This window comes from Sitophilus oryzae, unplaced genomic scaffold (assembly GCF_002938485.1).
Source record: "Sitophilus oryzae breed Bouriz unplaced genomic scaffold, Soryzae_2.0 scaffold_860_pilon_pilon, whole genome shotgun sequence".
In the NCBI taxonomy this organism is placed as follows: domain Eukaryota; kingdom Metazoa; phylum Arthropoda; class Insecta; order Coleoptera; family Curculionidae; genus Sitophilus; species Sitophilus oryzae.
Genome location: NW_022147484.1, coordinates 1,063,997 through 1,082,873, shown reverse-complemented (window position 1 = coordinate 1,082,873; position 18,877 = coordinate 1,063,997). Strand labels below are relative to the sequence as shown.

At 31.1% G+C, this 18,877-nt stretch overlaps 2 protein-coding genes across 2 annotated transcripts in view; one reads left to right on the top strand and one right to left on the bottom strand.

Annotated features, from left to right (window-relative positions):
- LOC115890300 (ADAMTS-like protein 3) overlaps nucleotides 1–18,877 on the bottom strand; it is a 1,070,176-nt gene that overhangs the window by 225,653 nt on the left and 825,646 nt on the right. The gene's annotated exons all lie outside the window — the stretch shown is intronic.
- LOC115890315 lies at nucleotides 1,842–7,804 on the top strand. Its single transcript, XM_030910491.1, has 2 exons — nucleotides 1,842–1,975; nucleotides 7,297–7,804. The coding sequence occupies exons 1-2, from the start codon at nucleotides 1,964–1,966 to the stop codon at nucleotides 7,705–7,707; spliced, it is 423 nt and encodes a 140-aa protein (XP_030766351.1). The 5' UTR covers nucleotides 1,842–1,963; the 3' UTR covers nucleotides 7,708–7,804.

Here is an 18,877-nt window from a genome sequence, read left to right as displayed (position 1 = left end):
GAAATCCTCAAACTGTCGGACGAAGAAAATATGAATCTTCTACTTAAATTGTTTAATCGCATCTACAACACCGGAGAGATACCTAAACAATGGCTGCAATCCACATTTGTAACGCTCCCTAAAAAGTCAAACTCCAAAAGATGCAATGAGTATCGTCTGATAAGCCTTATGTGTCATACATTAAAAGTGTTTCTGCGTGCCCTGCACTCTAGAATATGGAGAAGGATTGACGAAAATATAAGTGAAACTCAATTCGGCTTTAGAAGTGGGCTGGGAACCAGAGATGCTTTGTTCTCAATACAGGTTTTAGTCCAAAAATGCCTCGATCAGCAGACAAGTGCCTTCGCATGTTTCATAGATTATGAGAAGGCATTTGATAACGTGAAACATGACAAGCTGATACATTTACTGAAGCGGATTGGGTTAGATGGCAAAGACATCAGAATCATTAGAAACTTATATTGGAATCAGTCAGCTTATATAAAAATCCGAAATATGTCAACAACGGATATAGAAATTCTTAAAGGCGTCAGACAAGGATGTATATTATCGCCACTTCTGTTTAATTTATATTCTGAATCGATATTCCCGGAGGCGTTGGAAGATTTAGAAGTGGGAATAAAGGTAAATGGTAAACGTATTAATAACATCCGATATGCTGACGATACGGTGCTCCTAGCTGGCAATGAGAAGGATTTGCAGTGCCTGGTGGACAGAGTTAGCAGTATTAGTCAGAGTCATGGTCTTAAAATAAATATAAACAAAACAAAATTTATGATTATCAGCAAACAAAATATCGAAAATATCAGGATACAAGTGGAAGGTCAAAATATAGAAAGGGTAAGAAGATTTAAGTACTTGGGTTGCTGGCTGAATGATAAATGGGATCCTGATGAAGAAGTCAAACATAGAATTGAAATAGCCAGAAACACTTTTTTCAAAATGAAAACTCTACTCTGCAACCGAGACCTGAATCTGACTACTCGATGGCGAGCTGCCAAATGCTATGTACTCTTTACATTCGCAACAAAATCGCAAATACTATACAGTACAGTAATAATGTTTGCCTAAATTGAAATTCGCAAATAGAAGAAATCGCAGTCGCAGTTTCCTATGAGAGCCAATCGCAAGTTGCGATTGCGATACTAAAATCGCTGCGACTGAATCGCAGTTTACGATTTGTTGCTCATCTCTACAGATAAGCCATTGACAAAGAGCTATAGGGGGGGGGGTCAGTCTTCAAAAGTTTCAGTCTTCAAAAAACTCTTCAAAACGACTCTTTGAAAAAGATAGGCTTGGAGATGACCTAACTTAGAGATCAAAAGAACACCACAATAAATCAGAAAAGTCGCAGTGAAACAGGCTGACACCTGGGCTGATAGCCACGTCAAAAATCTAATACTATCTAATCTACTTGTAACAGGACTATTTTTGGTCAAATGCATTTTATATTTATGATTTTGATGATGTTTAAGAAAACGAGAAATAAAATACTTTTTTTTTTCTTTTTGCAGTTATTTAGTATTGAGAAGTCATATATGGAAAAATCTGTTATAAATGACGAATAAACAGATTTTTCTGAATCATTCGATCAATATATTCCGATTCCCCAAAAAAACCTCGTTGTTTATATAAAAACCCTTACACCCTACTTATTCTCGAAAGAAGTAATATTTTATTCCTAAACCAATATATTTCTGTTACCCTCGCAGACGTATACGCATACACGTAGGGGCCGTATATCACCTGCCCCGATATTTTCAATTCTATTTCATATTTCATCATGCCTTTTATTCCCGCTGATAAAACACAAAAAATATTGTTTATCCGTTGCTGCGGGGTGTGGACATATTGGCAAGGTTACCAATCCGACTGAGCGGGTATTTATATAAAATGGCGCGCTGTGGAGATTTGAATAAGATTTATTTTCAGTGGAAATAATACCCCGGTGCTTTTGGTAAACATGAATACTATCGTAAGTATTTTTTTATATTTTTTATATCCCCATATTAATTTATACCAAATGGTGAGTGCATGTGATTTGGGAGTAGGAGAACAATGTTTTTTAGTTTGAGAAGATCATTAACGGTTTTGTACCATATTAGTACATTTTTCGCTGTGTATAGCCTGTCTAACAACAGATTATATGACATGCTTCAAAAGATTATTATTTATTCTGTGAGTAATGCTGGGATGATATCTGTTGACATTATTTAATGAAAAGAGCAAAGAAAGAGCATACCCATCACCAAAATTATCGCAATTGCGATGGAACTTTAATTTGGTTGATTTAAATTCCGGTTTTTTCTACCGTCCTAATTATTTTTAAAACCTGTTAAAATATAAACTAGGACATATTCAATAATTTGCTGGTTTTTCTTTACTTTCAATCAATAAACATTATTAGTTATTAAAGTTAAATGTTAAAAAATACCGGGTGCGTCTCAAAAGTGGCTCAGTTCTATATCGTAAAAAAGATATAGAGTTAACTTTCAGTTAAAAAAAACGAGATTTTGTATATTAGTAAGCATATGACATAAATTAGGATTGATTGACATATTCAATTGTTTTCGGTCACTTCCTGTTTCACCGGAAATGATTACAACTTTTGATCTTTAAATGGCACACTCAGTATTTTTTTGCTTTATTCGATAGAAAATAACACTGAATCAAATGGCATGTCATATGTCAACTTTTGACATTTGCGCATATGGTTTATTTGAAATTATAACATGCGGTTCATAACGAAAAGTTTGAGTTAACTTTTCGTTATGAACCGCATGTTATAATTTCAAATAAACCATATGCGCAAATGTCAAAAGTTGACATATGACATGCGGTTCATAACGAAAAGTTAACTCAAATACCAAGTGTGTGGTATCAAAATATTCGTAAAAAATGCTTTTTCCAAATATGCTAAAATATGCTAAATGAGTCACGCTCGTTCCATTTGAAAAATTTAAATATGATTAAAAATACCATTTGGGCATCTTTTAACCGGTCAGGACAAGACACTAAAAACATTAGACTATCAAATTTATTTTTCCCAGGATTCTTGATTTAATTAGTGTTTTTAATATGGCCATTGCACTCTAGATTGAAATTTAAATACGATTTTTTATTAAGCGAAAATGTCAAAAGTTGACATATGATATGTCTTTCTATTCAAAATGTCATTGTCTATCGAATAAAGCAAAAAAAATACCGAGGCTGCCATTTGAAAATCAAAAGTTGTAGTTATTTTCGATGAAAGAGGAAGTGACCAAAAACAATTGAATACGTCAATCAATCCTAATTTATGTCATATACTAACATACCAAATCTCGTTTTTTATCTAAAAAAATAAAAAAAAGTCATAGGGGTGAGCCACTTTTGAGACGCACCCGTATTTCTAGTAAAAATAAGTAAGTTAATGTAATTATTTAATATACCGGGTGGTGCATCGTCGTTGGAAACAGAAAATCCCATGCAAAATTTGAATTGTCCAGATATTGACTCCCCTGTTTTTTTACTGCAGAATACACATTACAAATTTGAACAATTTTGGACAAGCCGATTTTAAGTCATTTAAGAAAAACTGCATCTATTTTTTGTAAAACATCAAGAAAACTGTCATAAGATTGTGTCTAAGACACCGATTTCGTCTCTAATACCGGGTGATTTTCAAATATCCCTTAAAACTTTTTTATTTTTTTCAGACAAAATAAATGAGATTTTGTCTATTAGTATAGGTATGACATAAATCATGATTGATTGACGTATTCAATTATTTTCCGTCATTTTCTGTTTCAACGGAAATTGCGACTTTTGATTTTTAAATGTTACCCTTGATTTTTTACTTTATTTGATAGAAAATGACATTTTAAGTAGAATAAAAAATTATATGTCAACGTTTGACCTATTCGATTAAAAATAGTATTTTAAATTTCAATCTAGAGTGCCAATTTGACTCGAAATACCAAGTATGTGGTACCAAATTATTCGTTAAACACTTTCTTATCCGACCAGGAAAAACAATAGACTGTGTATTAGTAGATATATAATAGACAAATAATATAGACAAATGTATTTTCTCAAAGAATTTTAAAAAGAAATAAAATTTAGTGATAACACAGATTGCCCTAGATTAAATTGAAATTTAAAATACTATTTTTAAGCAAAAATATCAAAAGTTAACATATGTATATACTATGTCATTCTACTTAAAATATCATTTACTATTAAAGTAAAGAAATATAGGTACCATTTAAAAATAAAAAATTGTGGTCATCTCCGTTGAAATAGGAAGTGACCGAAATTAAATGAATACCGTCAATCAATCCTGATTTATATCATATACTAACATATACACGGTTGTTCACCATATACGACAAGTAGTATTGTAGCTAAACGATTAGATTTTTACAAATGGAAAGTTTTTTTTTCGTTGAAGGACAAAAGGAATTGAAGCTACAATTTAAAAATATTTTTACAAGACACAGGGTGTCCCAAATAAATAAAAAAATATCAAAGTTGTATTTTTTAAATTGAACACTCTGTAAATTATTACAATTTTAGTTTCTACAATTAAAATAAAGGTAAATTTGATTAAGGTTTATCACACTTAAACTTTACCGTTTTCGAAATATTTTCAAATTTGTGAAGTCGCAGTAAAAATTTTAAGGCTTCATTTCTCCAAGGGTATCAAAGTTTTTAATACTAAATATACTGAAGTATATTTATTGATCAGTTGTTGTGTGTTGCAATAATAAAAATAATATTACCTCATAGAGTGTCTAAAAATTTATTTTAAATCTTTTTATTTAGCTTTAAACGGAAATAACTAAATTTAAATGGAACACCCTGTATATTTTAGGAGAATCAGATGTACAATTTAATTGTTTATCAAATTGTATTATACCATTTTTTACCTATCCATTCAAGTTTTTAGATTTTAGATTGTTTTTAAAGCAAAAAATGTACAAAATGTATAGGTTTCATTAGGTTAAGTGGGGTTATAAAAATAAAATGTCAATATTCCATAGGTATATTGATAAATGAAGTCTAAATTATAAGAAAATGCAATTTCTACGAAAACTTGAAGAAATAGGTAAAAAATGGTATAATACAATTTGACATACAATTAAATTGTGCAACTGATTCTCATAAAATATACAAGGTGTTCCATTTAAATTAAACAAGCTATTGCCGTCTAAAGCTAGTAATTATTTAAAGTAAATCTAGACACTCTGTATAAGGTAGTATAATTTGTATTAGTGCAACACAAAATTTAGTACCTAAATAGAAAAATTTCAGTAATTGGTTTTCATTTCATTTTTCAATAATAAGTTTTAAAAACTTAAATACGCCTAAAGAAAACCTACGCCTTAATACGCTTAAAGAAAACCCTAAATATTTAAAAAACGGTAAGATTAAAATACGGTAAACCTTAATCAAATTTACCTTTATTTTAATCATAGAAACTAAAAATGTAATAATATACAAGGTGTTCCGTTTAAAAAATACAACTTTGATATTTTCTATTTACTTGGGACACTCTGTATCCTCGTCACCTAAAATATTTTTAAATTGTAGCTCTAAAAGTCCTTCAACGAACCCAAAACTTACAATTTGCAAAAATTTAATCGTTTACAATACTCCGTGTCGTATGTGGTGAAAAACCCATTATACCAAATCTCATTTTTTTATCTGAAAAAGTAATAACGGTATAGGGGTGAGCTACTTCTGAACAACACCCAGTATAGGTAGAAATAGTATTAGTGTCCTTTGTTTTTTTATTCGCTGTGAATTGCATGCAAAAACATTACGATTAGTCTAGAATAAAACAAACAGGAAGACAGTGACAATGACGTCAACTCTAGAAACTATTCCCATTAAATTCAGGTAGTCGATAAAGTAGAGCACGCGACGGCATCCTAATAGGGATCAGAGCATTAGAGTTCGTGAATGTGTCCCCTCCGAACTTTCCAGTTTGCTAATTTCTTAACTAAACAACTTTCCCAAGTTCTTCGGTTAGCCAAATTCGCTATTCGCGCTAATAGTTACTTCGAGGAGATGCTGATTGGCAGTTCCCTACTCTCTCGCTGTCTGTTTTCCTAGGAATAGCTGTAAACAGCACTTTGGCTGAGTGTTGTTCGCTTATAATGGAAAGTGTCTGGATTAGCGATGTTGAATGATGTATTAAACGTATCTTATATTATTAGACTTACTTGATATATTAGAATAATGTAAAATACAAAATTATTTTTATTAACCTGTAATAAGTAATTAAGTTTATGCCAATACAAAAAATGGTATTGGCTACTCTAAATTCAGTTAAAAATTAATATTTCTGTTATAAACATATTTCTGTGGGTTTCGAATAATCTTAAACAATCATCCATGTTCACATTTGTAGAATTTTTAAAGCTTACAATCTATTGTTTTTGATTTGTAGTTTCTATAATTTAGTTTAGTTTTCTTTCAAAACCCCCAAGAGTCCCCGAGAGTTTTTTTTTATCTAGAATTAATTCAGTGGTCTTTAAATATGGCCCAAATTTATGTTTTTTTAGGTATTCCTGTATTTTATTTTTTTATTTGTCTTAATATGAGCTTTCTAAAAACATAATATAGTCTATATACTGTTTCAAAATAAGGAAACAATGTATTTTTTTAACTTTTTAACATAGGCGGCCGGTTTAAACTAGGTACCTAGTTAAAACAATCAAGTATAGTATTTTACTTAAAGTCAAAATTTGGTTATTGTCCATTCCAAGTTAATTTCTATATGTAGAATTATTGCACAAGTGCACAAAAAATATCAATAACTCTGAACTCTGATTGACAGCGTGTTATCAGAAGTAGAAGTTCATTTTCAGTACAGTTTATAACACTATAGCAAGCAAAATTATCTGGTTAAATTAAATAAAATAAAATAATAATACCCTTTTAAAGTAGATTGATTTATGTTATAAAGTTAAGTAATGCATTCAATCCAAATACGTATAGAGTATAGATAACCGAGATACGATGGGGTCGAAGAATGTATAAAAAATGATATCCTGTATATCAGAAACCAAGGGGGCTAGGACAAATCACTGTGTAGCATCTTTAATTTCACAAAAAAAATAGTACAGTGAAATACTTTCAATCGCATATTTGTATCTCTGCTCATAAACGAGAAACCCCATAAACACACGAAAATGGGACACCCTATAGAGATAGGATATAAAAATCTCCAATTATCTATGTAGTTTGTGTTTATGTAACGATAAATTACTGTTCTACAATCATTATATTAATTATATCTTATTTCAGACTGCAATCCTTTTCTTCGCCATCCTGGCTATCACCGCCGCCAGTCCAGGTCTTCGTGGAGCTATCGACGGCCCAGCTATCATTTCCGGACCTTCAGGAACGGTCAGAAGACCAGGCAACCTCCTTCTAGGTCAAGGTCTAGCATTGGAAGGCCGTCTCCTAGGCGGACCAATAGGAGGAGTCGAAACCAGAATACTACCTGGTGAAATTCTGGCCGGACCAGGCTTGGGTCGTGAAATTCTTATAGCTCCAGTTCTGGAGGGCAGACTTCTGGCTGGACCTGGATTGAGAGGTTTGGGTGAAGGAAGGATCGGTTTGAGAGGATCAGGTATCGAAGGTCAATATATTCCGGATTTGAACGCTAAGTTGTATGATGATGGTACTTACAAACCCCGTTTATACGGACCTTAGATCTATGATAAATTGCTGACTGGCATTCAACGACTGTTTAAACTAATGTATAAAATTCTGCATGTGTAAGATTCTTTTAGTAAATAAATTATTGTAAATATTGAATTTGTCTTTTTATTTGTAGTTATTATGAGCAGGATATACAGGGTGTCTCAGGCTGAGCGTGTATTAGAAGTTTCTAGAGAACTACAATATCTAGATCGTAGATTTTTTGCACAGCATTGTTTCACAACGAGATCTATCGATTAGAAATATTTTAAATATGGCGGCACTTCCGGAAAAAAGCAACTTTATTATTTTAAATGGGTGCCCCCAGTTTTTATTACGTAGATACTTAAATTCTCTGTAAAATTTTATGAATGATATTAAACACTCTATTCCTAACACTAACCGTTTTTGAGAAAAAAAAGTATTTAAAATTTTTGGACGAAAAAAACTGTCTGTCAAAAACATGTGTATAGCCTATACGTCAAATTTAGTGATTACCATAGCCACTGTGTCATAAAGAGAAAACATGTGGTTATGTATTTCAAAAATTAAATTGTTCGAATGTCATATAATAATGAAAGCAGCTGCCATAGAATTGAGTGAATAAAAAATTATTATAAATCATTTTTTTTTCAAATGAAACCCCACTTTTTTTATTTCACTAGTGAAAAGGCTTTTCAATTCGTTATACATTGTCCCGATACCTAGAATAAATTATTTTTACGATTTAGTTTTGAAGCGTATATTTTTCTTGATTTTAACCAGTAGGACTATGACTTTGAACGTCAGGTGATGTAAAGCAATAGATCTGGCTATGTCATATTGTGACACTTTGTTCAAAAGGCAGTATCTTATCGATTATCATTTCCAAGCCAACTTTGCGCTGATTTTTCGATCATACGATATATTATTACTAATATCAACAATTACATAACACTAAAGAGCGAAAATACGAGATATATTTTTATAAATACTCTTAAGGCAGGCAGTATTTATAATATAGGAAATTCAAATAATTGACATACACAATAAATGACACTTAATGTCAAAGAAAATTGGATAAAATCAAGAAAAATATACGTTTTTAAACTAATTCTTAAATAACTTAAAAACGATTTATTTTAGGTATAGGAACATGTATCCTCAAAAAGTAACGAATTGGAAAACCTTTTCACTAGTGAAATAAAAAATGATCATTTTTAATCGGTCAATTTCATGACAGCTACCGCCATTATTATATGACATTTGAACAATTTAATTTTTGAAATAGATACACCCATCTCTTCTCTTTATGTCACATTGGCTGTGGTAATCACCAAATCTGATTTTTAGGCTCTACAAATTTTTTTGACAGGTATTTTTTTTTCGTCCAAAAATTTTAAATATGTTCTTTTCTCAAAAAGGGTTAATGTTAAACAATGATGTGCAAAAAATCTCCGATCCAGATATTGTGGTTCTCTAGAAACTTCTAATGCACGCTCAGTCTGGGACACCCTGTATATTATTTTAGATACATCAGTAAAAATTGACAGTGACGCTATATTATTTCTGAAGTTGAAGTATTTAAATTTGGTAGAAGACTTTTATAAGTAGAGAGATGGACAAAAATTAAAATTTAAAAATATTTCAGTTAAATGCTTTACAGAGTTTCAAAATAAATTTATAAATTTTATAATTTTTTTATCGACTTTATTTAAAATAAAGATGATTTACTATTGCTTTTTGAGATGTCACACCCCATTTATATTTTCTTTGATACATTTAATAAATCTGTTCAACTTTTTTATCTACCTATGTATGTCATATACAGGGTGTTTCTTAATGACATGCTAATATTTAAAGAGGTGATTCTAGAAGATTAAAAAAAAGTTAAATTTTTGTTTTTTACTAAAAATAATACAATGTGTGAAAGATTTTGTTACCTTGATGGTTCCACTCATTAGTACTGATTAGTGTTAATAAAATTAATAATATACAGATATGTATACTTAAATGAAGGATTTTGATAAATTGGCTACAAATAAGAACCAAACCAAACTTCTGCGACGTAATTAGAACTAATCATGTGAGCGCTAGAATTAAGAATACCATTCAAAGTGAAGGTTATATTTTTATATTTCGGTTACTTTGAATGGAGATGTAGAGTACACCCTCTCGCATAAGCACTCGTGACATGTTTCATTGACCAATATTATGCATAAATTAATTTAAATATATGCATGTCTTTTTACGAATATAATATTATTTATGCTTTAGTTATATTTTAGAGTTATACTTATTAGAAAGTAAAAATATACTAAAATATCTTATATACCACCAATAATCATAAATACCATACAATCGAAAAAAAGGCGTCAAAGACGGCTGAGAATGACAATCGATGTTAACTTTTGGCGAGCTCAAGCCCCATTTACTGGGCGTATTTTTCTTTACTTTTCAAATGTCGCTTACTGCCAGTTGGTCTTAAAATGGCTTATTTTATTTTAATATTGAATAAAAAAATGATTTTTAGACGGTGTATTTTAAAATTCGGGAAAAAATAATTTCTTGGAAATAGATTTGTGTGTTTAGAAGCGTTCTATCTTTACTTAATCTATACTAATATATAAAATCTTTAAGTGACTGACATACTGATTAAATCACGATCCTGCTCAAACCACTCAACGTAAGAAGCTCAATTTTGGCATACAGGTTGATTCTAGGGTGTAGAGGTTCGATAAGAAGGGATTTTTTGAAATTCCAGTTCCAAGAGGGTGAAACCACCCCTCAAATATTACAACATTTTTTATTTAAAAAACGGTCAAGTTTCCGAAAAAACGCTTAAACACGTATATTTTATTTTGTTTTTTACATATTTTAAGATTTTTTAAAATGTATACAGGGTGTTTCGAAAAATCTGGTCATTGATTAATCACGATCCTGCTTAAAGCGCTTGACGTAAAAAGCTGATTTTTGGAAAACAGATTGACTATAGGGTGTAGAGGTTCGATAAGAAGGGATTTTTCGAAACTCGAACTCTAAGGGGGTGAAACTATCCCTCAAATATTAAAATATATTTTATTTAAAAACCGGTGAGTTTTTCGGAAAAACTCTTAAACACGTATATTTTATTTTGTTGTTTTATATATTTTAAGATTTTTTATAAATTTATACAGGGTGTTACATAAAATATGACCAGTAATCACGGTTCTGCTTAAACTGCTTGACGTTTAAAGTTGATTTTTGGCAAACGGATTGACTGTGGGGTGTAGAGGTTCGATAAGGAGGGGTTTCTCGAATCTCAAATTCTAAGAGGGTGAAAACGCCCCTCAAATATTACAATATTTGTTATTTAAAAAACGGTTAGTCATTCGGGAAAACTCTTAGACAATCATAATTTATTTTGTTTTTTTACATATTTTGAAATTTTTTAAAAAATCATACAGGGTGTTCCAAAAAGTTGGGTAATTTCTTAACCACGATTCTGCTTAAACTGCTTGACGTAAAAAACTTATTTTTGGCAAACGGATTTTTCGAAAGTCAAATTCCAACGAGATGAAACTACCCCTCAAATATTACCAAGTTATATAATAATATCGCCATATTGTTTTTTCTCATGCTGACATAAATGTGAGAAAATTTTATCCAGTTTGTATGTTAATGGAAATTCTTGCTTTGCTTTATCATCACCATTACAAATGATTAATTCGTCGCGAACGAAGTCGCTGGTACACGCTAGTCTTTATATAATTAGTGTTAATTTTTGCCCAGTATTATGCTAATTTTTAGTAAATGAAGTCTAGAGATTGACTTCACCAAAAATATTATCGACGGTCATTCACAGCCGTCTTTGACGCCGTTTTTTTATCATACGGTATAATACGGTACTTGATACTTAATATATAGGGTGGGTCTTAAATAAATGTAAATATTTTCAGGGTAGTATATTTCCATCCCAGAAACGATTATGAGGTTTTTTTCCAATTTTCCAAAAAATGTGGACGTTTTTGAATAAAAAATTGTCTTTTTTAGTTAAAAACATAATTTCTTGATAATATGGCAACATAAATGGTAGATTAAACGTGCAAGAAAGAAACCCCACAAAAGATCCAGTGGTCAAGGTTTAAGCGTTTTTTTAGAAATTTGAAAAGTAAAATAACTCGGTTATTTTGGACTTCTTGGAAAACGTTAAAGAGAAAATAGGTTTCTTTTATCGAGATCTACCAGCACCGAAAATATTTGCACTTATTTAAGACTCACCCAGTATAATTGTCTATGTTATTATGATTATAGGTAATAATTTTAATAGCTTTTTTTATCCTGGTTTTTCAATCTAAAAGTACTCACCCCTATACCTTTTTTATTTTTTCAGATAAAAAAAAACGATATTAGGTATGTTAGTATATGACATAAATTAGGATTGATTGATTTATTCAATTGTTTTCGGTCACTTCCTGTTTCACTGGAAATGACTACAAGTTTTGATTTTTAAATGGCAACCTCGGTATTTTTTTACTTTATTCGGTGGAAAATGACACTCTAAATAGAATGACATATTATAATATGTCAACTTTTGACACTCTCGCTTAAAAAAAATGTATTTTAAATTTCAATCTAGAGTGCAATGGCTGTGTAAAAAACACTAGTTTTTAATCAAGGAGTCTTGGAAAAATAGATTTGATGGTCTAATGTTTTTAGTATCTTGCCCTGGCTGGTTAAAAGATAACCAAATCGTATTTTGAATAATATCTCATTTTTTTTCAAATGGAACGAGGGTGGCTCATTAGCATCTTTGGCTAAGAATTTTTTACGAATAATTTGGCACCACACACTTGGTATTTCGAGTCAAATTGTCGTTATGAACCGCATGTTACAATTTCAAATAAACCATATGCGAAAATCTCAAATGTTGACATATGATATGTCATTCTATTCATAGTGTCATTTTCTATCAAATAAAGTGAAAACATACCAAGGGTGGCATTTAAAAATCAAAAGTTGTAGTCATTTCCAGTGAAACAGAAAGTGACCCAAAACAATTGAATACGTCAATCAATCTATCTTAGTATACGACTCAAATTAGTGTCGTATACTAACATACCAAGTCTCATTTTTTATCTGAAAAAATAGAAAAGTTATAAGGATGAGCCACTTTTGAGATGCACCCGGTATATGTAAGTAAATTATTTACAAAATGGGTAGGTATCTGTCAAAAAACTTAAATTTGTTCTTTGTTTGAAATAGTTTATATTCGCAATTTTATTTGGATATGTGATTTTTAATACTTTTCATGCCCATGGAACCCTATAAAATGCTAAATAGCTTTTATTAGTAAAGTAAACTTGTCTTAAAGGAACTACTGAAAATTTTGGCCTTGAACAATTTTTAGTACAGTGGTTCTTTTCATAAAAACTCATCAATATTGATTTTGAAATACAGATTGTGATATCATGGGAACTGGGTATTATTATAAGATATCTTAAAGCCTGTCGTAAAGCTATTATTAAAAAGATCGTTAAGATATGTAATTTATAATCCAGAACCCGTCTTGATAAAGAAAAGGAATCTTCTTACTAAATGCAATTACCAATAATAATCCATGTAGGTATTTACGGGTAGTACGTGTATACATCTGAGGTAATTTATTTGAGAAAAATTGTTGCCCAGCGCTGACGTCAAAATGCCTTAAAAGTATCCTTCACAAATCCTGGTTGAACAGAAAAAAATCTCGCAATAATTTCAAGAGCGATTTTGGTATACGACCTTGAAAAATGGCCGACGCCCAATTTCTTTTCGACTTCCGTATGTCTGTGGGCGTTCGTCGTAATTTTCAAGCTGCAAATTAACAAGATTTTTGATTTTGAAGATATTCGCTTCTGAATAACACAGTAACGATTCAAACCTAACGCAATTACTTAACCTAACCTATTTCAAACAAATTTTAGCTTTGATTTTGGGTCCTCATCAACACACTTATAAAATAGTTTTTATTGTTTTTGAAATCTCAGTGTCATTGAAAAGTCATATTATTAATGTGTATTGACGTTTAGTCTGGTAGAGACGGTTTTAAGTTTTGAAGTATGGGCTATTGCTGCTTTAATTGATCATGGTAGAGATCAACTTTTGGACTTAAAACCAAATCTGCTAGAATAATTGCCCAACAGACAATGCTTTATTTTAGTATTACAATAATTAATATTTACAATTTAATTTATTACAATAATTAATATTTAGTATTTTTCACAGAGAGTGCCATTACATAAATCATAAATATAACCACTATTTTATAGATCTGTTGAGTAAGACCAAAAGCAAAGGCATGGTTTTAATGTAAAAAATATGAAAAAATGTTAGTGTCTTCTTCAAAAGCGAAAAATCTCCACAAAAATAAAGCAATTAAAATGAATCAAAAAACAAACTATTGAGAAAAGATACATTTAGAAGATAAAATATCTTTTATTTATTTTTATCTTTTTGATTTTTAAATTCCTTGCTTTGTTAACGTACTCCACAGAGTGTTTCAAACTTAACACCAAAATATCATCATTTTGTTTTCCATCGTATAATTGACAGATAGCAACTTTTTTTTCATTTTTAATTTAGAAAGAGACAGTCAAATTGATTAAAAAATCATCAAAATCGGTCCAATATACAGGGTGAGTCTTAAATAAGTGCAATATTTTCAGGGGTGGTATATGACCCCAGGAACACGGCTATCAGGTTTTTTTCGCTAAAAAAGACGTTGAAAATCGTGCATTTTCTTTTAAATTTCGCTGTATATTTCTCGAAAGCTTTTTAGAACTGCCTGTTCACTGCAAATTTTCCCACGGTATAATTTCTTAAACTCTGATAATACCATAGTTACGGCTTTACTCTATGGTTACGGCAATAAAAGGGATGCAAATACAGAAAATACCGGTGGATCCCTAAATTTAAAAAAAATCATTTTTTTTTTTAATTTTCAAACTTAAATAACTCGGTTATTTTGGACTTAACTGAAAAAGGGTAAGAGAAAATATGTTTCTTTTATCGAAATCTACCAGCCCTGAAAATAATTGCACATATTTAAGACTCACTATGTATAAAAGTTTAAAATAAATGAAAATTTTAAGGTGCCCGTTATTCGTACTGGTAGTTAGTAAATTTGTCACTTAAGTTGGTTACCAGGATGCAAAAGAATAAAAATTACAAGTACCATTGATATTCATTATAGATATAAATAAGTCCTAGTAATATACTATTGTGATATTAAAAGATCCTGTTTGAGTTTTTTTCGTAACGGTTTAATGCATTCATTTGAGTCACTCAGCAGTTTGAAGAAGGATACTTTATTATTATGTATAGCCTGAATTTAATTTTTATTTTTTATGCTGCTTATACATGTCCAACTTTGTTAACCCAACGGTCAGGCCATCAAAATTGGATATTGCCTGAACAAGAAGTTAGCACAACAAACACTAAATCACCACAATACACCAAAACACTTCGTTAACCAAGTTAGCATCATCAGCAGATGATTAAGACTGGGTAACACCAAAGGTTCCAACCCCCCAACTCTAAAGAAGTTCTTACACTATTACCTATTATTATAACGAGAAAAACTTCCAACCCACATAATATTTACTCATTGCTGAATAAAATATAGAATAAATTAAAAAATATAAATAACACAGTTTTCTATGGTTTTAGTTAAGGATTTGTTATAATTAATGATAATTTCAAAACTAGGTTAAATTCAAATTAAAGGTAGCTAACAGATGTTATAACAGCACATATAAACCTGGCCATATAAAAAACTGGTATATGTAAATACACTGAAGATGCTAGTCGTCCATATAAGTGTAAGAAGATTATGTCCTTTATAGGTTTATAAAACAACTAGTCCATTTATATAGATTGCGTACCATCTGAAACTAGACCATATTTTATCATTGAGATTTAAATATGAACAATAGATGTTTACTATTTATTTCTAATGGGTAACTAAGCTATTGATATACAGGGTGTCCCAGAAATAAGTACAGATATTTAAACTTGTAGTACATTTCGGCCCCAGAAACACGCATATGAGGTTATTTTGCGAAAAAAAATTGGTGAAAATTTTATATTTTTCTTGAGATTTTCCGGAAAATTTTAGTGCCACTTGTTTATTCACCTGCATCTAAACCTTGCAGTGTTGCCACCTCCTACATTATCCATATTCAACATATTATTTGTATTCACTGTAATTTTAAATTTGTACACAAAAAAATACCAGTATTAATTCTAATCATATCAGTGTCTGTTAGTAACACTTATAGAAACAAACCACATTAATTATTTTTACAAAACTACAAATACTTAAAAAATAACTCTTAACATTGCCATATAGTACTTTCAATAAAAAAAAACATTCTTTTAAATATTTTGTTTGTACTTACCCTTTCAATGAGAACCAAACTGAGTAAAATTATTTTTATGAGGTTTACGAAAATCATGGTTATGCCGCAAAATACCTTTAGAACTAAAATTAATAAAATAATTCACCATATTAATCATACTGACATTATATAAAAGAAAATACCAACATGTTTATCGGAATTCACTATTCGGAACATAGACAAAATCAAATAACGAACGACACACAACTCGTTCCAGGGATTTCAGATTTCACTAATTATAGCATATACTTCTTTTGACTATCTGGCAACACAGGGCATCGAATAAGCTGAAAAACATCATGAAAAACTCTCAATAGCCGGTTATCACCAGAGGTTCTCAAAAATGTTGCCATTATTTTTTTAAAATTTCAAAGTTAAATAACTCGGTTATTTTCAATTTATTTTAAACATGGTAATGAGAAAATATGTTTCTTTTGACCAGATCTACCATCCCTTAAAATATCTGCACCTATTTCTGGAACACCCTGTACTGACTGATCTGAAATATTTATTGAAAGATAGATTTGACTGATATTTACTTCTATACTTTAATTTTTAAAACTGCGAATTGAGGATTTTAACAATACTACTTTTTATGTTTATTTATGCTTTATAATTATGTGGTTACTAGTGTTTATTTTATGTCACTAGGTTTCCACTGTGAGACCAGTGAAGACCATCACATATTATGGCTATTCTGTATTATTTACGTGAAAAAACTGATCTCAGATTTACTCCTTTTTTGATATACTTTAAATACAAAAAATGTTAATTTTTTTATTCTCCATCTAACGAAAGAATAATATACTGGATGTTCCATTTGGAAAAAACAGAGAAAAATTATTTTATATTTTAGAAAGTTTGGCATAAAATTTTGAACACATTGTATGGTTTAAGACTAAAATATTTACAGAAAAGTAAGTACAGTGCAACTGTAGTAACTATCTAGTACAGTTTTAATTTCAGGACATTTCTTGTATTTTTAATAATTTTATTAAAAAAGGCTGAAAATATATTTTTTATTTATTTATTAATTTCTCTAAAACGATCAAAACATATTTAATAATTTCTTAGGATTATGTAAAGTGATCAGAAAAGAAGCCAAAAATACAATAAAATACCGTTTAAAAAATCATCCCGATCCACTCACACATTTTTGAGCCACCCTGTAGAAGTTAAAATACTTCCCTGAAATACATCCTAGTAGGCATATACTTTAGTTTGGCACTTATACAAAAATTTTAAGTTTTTTATTATAGGAGCTACAGATTTTTTTTCAGGAGGTGTAAAATACCTTTACGTACTCCTGCCACGTCTACCTGGGCCCGCTGGACGCATCTCCTCAAGTAGACGCCGGACTATTCTTTTTGTTTGATTACCCCTGCTCTTCGCTGTATTTTGCCTTTAGTACATTTTGGGCCAGTTTTGAGATGGCTTCACAGTTTTCTCTTCTTTCTGTTACCGATTTTAAGAAGGTGTCTGCGGAAATGTTGCCACCAATCGTCATGCGCGCCTCACATCTTTCCTGTTCCCATCTTGGACAGGCAAACATTGTGTGTTCTGGAGTATGCCGCGAATATATGCTTCTCTCTTTCCAATTTTACACAGGTAACTCCCAAAATTCCCGTGACCACTCAATATTTGAGGAAGATAGAAGTTAACCTCTCCATGCTTTCTTTTAATCCATATATTTATATTTGGAATAAGCTTATATATCCATCTTCCTTTTTGCGATACTTCCCATTCTGCCTGCCACTGCTGCACTGAGCGGTTTCTCTCCATCTCTCTGCTTGCCCTGGTTTGTACTTCACCCTTGAGAAAGAGTCGTCCACTTTCTCTTGAGAGAAGATGCAGGGGCACCAGACCCGATATCACCAATGTTGCTTCAGTTGAAGTTGTCCGATACGCCGAGCAGACCCTCAAAGCCATGACTCTCTGTGCACCCTCAGGTCTTTTTTTATTTACGTGCATATTGGTTGCTTCATTCTACAGAGGTGCTCCATACGTAATAATATTCTGGCACGCATATGCTAACACTCTTATTTGCTTCTCGGGGCTTTGTTAGGCCCCGAACGTTTGGCAGTATTACGGACAACGCTTTAGCAGTTCGTTGTGATTTCAAACACACCTCCTTGATGTGTAGGCTCATCGTGAGTGAACAGTCTATGTGGAATCCAAGATAGTTGACTTGCTTCACTGGATTTATTATTATATCCTTAAAATTAAACTTTATATAGTCGACTTTTCTCTTGCGGCTCAGTAAAATCGCCTCTGTTTTTTCTACAGCTATTTCCAGTCTATTCTCACGCATCCATCTGGCTATGATCTTTAGTGTATCATCCAAGGAGCTACAGATGCCCGACGCACTGTTGCCGGGCTCGTAGGAAAAACTTTGAAAAGTGGCAACCCCTAGTTAGGACAAATTTTTGATAGGCACCCTTTGAAAAGTGTATTCTCCTATTCATAAATATACGTTAAAATTAGGTTTTGATTAATAAGGTTAAGGTAGAATAAGGTTATATACGATGAGCGTAATCATCATTCAGCCGGATCCTGTACTATAAATGTTATTTAATTTTTGTGATCAAACTTTTAGACACTGAATGAATTAAATTTGGGATGAAATGATTAAAAATGGATTTATATGTCCGTCATTCAGTTCCTCCAATCATATTTACATATGTTTGGGTCATTTTGTCATTTTTGAAATATTCCAATTAAATTGCATAAAATCAATGAAGGACAATGCATTACGGATGTGGCGATAGCTATTTTGATAGGAA